Source organism: Gavialis gangeticus, unplaced genomic scaffold, assembly GCF_001723915.1.
Source record: "Gavialis gangeticus isolate Ggan-Ray unplaced genomic scaffold, GavGan_comp1, whole genome shotgun sequence".
In the NCBI taxonomy this organism is placed as follows: domain Eukaryota; kingdom Metazoa; phylum Chordata; order Crocodylia; family Gavialidae; genus Gavialis; species Gavialis gangeticus.
Window position 1 is genome coordinate 2,029,703 of NW_017729003.1, and position 3,421 is coordinate 2,033,123.

General features: G+C 34.3%; 1 protein-coding gene across 2 annotated transcripts in view; it reads left to right on the forward strand.

Annotated features, from left to right (window-relative positions):
• Positions 1-3,421, forward strand: part of PRKG1 (protein kinase, cGMP-dependent, type I) — a 1,350,404-nt gene that overhangs the window by 187,842 nt on the left and 1,159,141 nt on the right. For both annotated transcript variants that reach the window (XM_019507769.1, XM_019507768.1), the window contains exon 2: positions 647-813. In XM_019507769.1, coding sequence (XP_019363314.1) covers positions 647-813 — 167 coding nt within the window. The remainder of the gene's footprint in view (positions 1-646; positions 814-3,421) is intronic.

Genomic DNA, 3,421 nt, shown 5'->3' on the forward strand with positions numbered 1-3,421 from the left:
TATATATATATATATATATATCTGTTAATAAAATAATTGCCTAAACTTACCAGTAATAAGTAACCAAAATAATGAATTAAACTGTTCTGTAATAATGATGTTTCCTATACTGTATTTGAACTTTTGGAATACAATTAATACTACAGAATACTTACCCAAAATGTATTATATTGCAACCTTTGTATTCTTTATTTTGTATAATTAGTATAAAACATAATAAAGTATACATCACAAAGTCTTAAGCATTCTGTTTTGGTATGTCATTCCTATTTTATATATGGAGAATACATTCTCTGGAGAATAGCTGGTGTAAATATATTATTCTAGTGAGGTTGGTGTACACATGAAATCATTGGCCAAAAGAGAGAGACTGTTGTAAACATATTAAATTTACTTTTTAAATTTTGGCATAGCTAATGTTCAGTTTATGATAAGCATTCAAAAATGAATACTCTCACACACCTCTCTATCTTTCACTTTCTGGCAGATGGACTTTGTTTTCAGATTTTTGGGAAAGTGTTGGAATCTTTGCAAGCAAATGCTTTCATTGGTGCATAATGGCAGTGTGTGAACATGCTAAACATCACATACAGTGATTGAATTAAATTACTGGATACATGGATAAATCTTACCTTTCTTGCCATAGGTCCAAGGAACTAATAAAGGAAGCAATCCTTGACAATGACTTCATGAAGAATCTAGAAATATCTCAGATCCAGGAGATTGTGGATTGTATGTATCCAGTGGAATATGGCAAAGACAGTTGCATCATCAAAGAAGGAGATGTGGGTTCACTGGTGTATGTCATGGAAGGTATGGTTTGTAACATTGACATTTAAGTATTTCTTTTGATCAGCCTGGACACAGACTGACACCATATTTCACAGAATAGATCTATTTCTCTTTCTTTGTGGGAACCTGTTTAAGAGGTGAAATACCATATTTTCTTGCATACAACATCCTCAGAACATAATATGTATCTTGTTTTTGAAAAGCAGAATGAAGGGGAAACAATTTTATTTGTAGTAACTGAGTAGCAGCTGCTAGGGAGCTGAGCCTGCTCTATGTGGATCACTGCAGGTTTTATTTTTGGTTTTGCCCATAAGCAGCAGACCTTGCTTTGATTATATTTCTCACATATAATGCACACTTCAATTTCCAGCAGCTGGTTTTGGGTAAAAACGTGCAAGTTATATACAAGAATATGTAGTGCTGCTTAGCTTTGTTGCGTGGTTCAATGCATGGAATGTTACTGGGATGTTACATGGAATATTAATGCTAACATTCAGTTTTTCTCCACCCACAAAGAAAGGGCCAGTGCTGTCCACCCTATATAGAGATTCATTATCAGTGCAAAGTTTTTAAAGCTCAAAACATAAAAAGAAGGTAAGAAGTGAGTTAACTGCAAAACAGGGATGATATAATAATCCATGAAGCACAGTGCTGCAGGGTTAAGTTCACCAATACTTGTAAGCCACATTGGAGTCGTCATGTATGAAAAGCACCATGTACAGATGAAGTGCTATATTTTTAAATTATGAATTTTCATAGATACACTGTAGATTCTGAACATTTCACAGTGTCTGAGGGCCCACTAAATAACAACAAGGCTAATCTTCCTGGAAACAAGATTGGGGAGTCCTGGACACTTACAGTGCTTGAGAAATCTTGTGTTTTCATTTTTAGAAGTGCTGAGTACCTTGAGCTTCCTTTGCTATTAGTCTTTACCTATCTGGAAAGCCAGCTATTGGTGCTTATCTGGGTACTCCCATGTGTCTAAACCTCCCATGCCTAATCTGGAATTTTTTCAAGTTACTTGTTTTTCAAAGAGAATGTCTGTTCATTTAAGGAACATAGGGATTGCTATACTGGATCAAACTAGTTGTCCGATTAACCCAGCATTCTGTTTTTAAGAGTGGTCAGTATCAGTGTCATTGGAAATTGGTACACTAATATTGGCCATTATTAGAATCAAGTTTTTGTACTAGTCTGATTTTTGTATGGTACGTTAATAGGCAGTTAAGCAACAACTTTATTATCCCTTGCCAGAATTATCTTCTGAATATTGTGGCCAGCTAAAACTTGAGAAGGATGGTAGAGGGTGAACTTAGATTACGACTTTAGTCTGTGTCTCTGAACCAAGTACTGGAAAATTATATATCTATAAATTCATTTCCTATGCTTAGATTGTTCCTTTAAACAGAGGCTCAAGGCAGTAAGTCATACTTGAAACATAATTTCTTGCCAAACTCATAATAATGCATTCTAGTTGCAAATGTTCTTTAGCAGTTTTTTTAAAACAGCTTTAATTTTCTGTCCTTTTAAGGACAGCTCCTTTCCTATGGCACAGATATAATTCCCTTGGCTTTTGATATTTATATATTTTTCACTTTAGAATGGTATTTTGATTGTGAATAATTAAACGCAAGTCTACAGCCAGATTTCCGGCTTTCCTTTCTAACAATATGAAAAGCAAACTTTTTTTCCCCAAGACTTCCATTTTCATACAGATATCTTTGGAATACAAGGATTGCAAAAAACAAACCACAACAAAACAACAAAAACAAGCAAGCAGAAGAACCCCAAAGTCCATCATGTCATTTTGAATGACCATATGATAGCCTGCTAATTTGAAACAGAAATCAAATTATTTCAAATAATATTTTTAGCATTGTGAAATATTAATTTTTTTTTGCTTTTTGTACCTATGGTTCAGTAGCATACTCTAACTCCAAATGTTTTTTGAAATGCTCAAAGTTCAAACTGATGCCAGTGACGTAACTAGTATGTTCCAGGAACATGGCTTGTAGTAGCAGTTTTATGCAGTATTGTCTCTTGGAAAAGCTGAAAGGAAAGGGAAAAGAAACACAAGAATCAATCACTGCTGATTCTGTCAGAATGAATATCTATTAGTTCCTGTTGTTTGCTGTCAGCTTCTCTTGGAAAGCCATTGGAGTCATCATGAGATTTAAATTTTGCATCTGAGAATCCTTGAGTCTAAAAACTTGCCCCTAGAATTAGACAGCTTTTCTAATTATGGCTACAGGAGTTGAGGGCTCCAACTCTCTCATTCTGATAAATGTTTTCTCCTACCAGTGGGAGAAAGAAGAACTAATATAAAGAACTGTCCCAAAGACCTCCAGGTTGTAGAATTTTCTAGTTTGTTGCAACTTTTTTGTAATAAGCATGACTTAGGTTCTTAGCCAGTTTCATAAAAATAACATAAAAATAATAGTAACAATTAAAATAATTATAAAAATAATAATGATTATATGACTGCATTAATGTGTGTAGTGCTTTTACAAACAGAATCTTAAAAACATAACAGTTATAATGTGCCTTTGGGCACCACACTTCAAGAAGGATGCAGATAAGCTCAACAGGGTACAGAGAAGGGCCATCCACATGATTGGCTTATGAG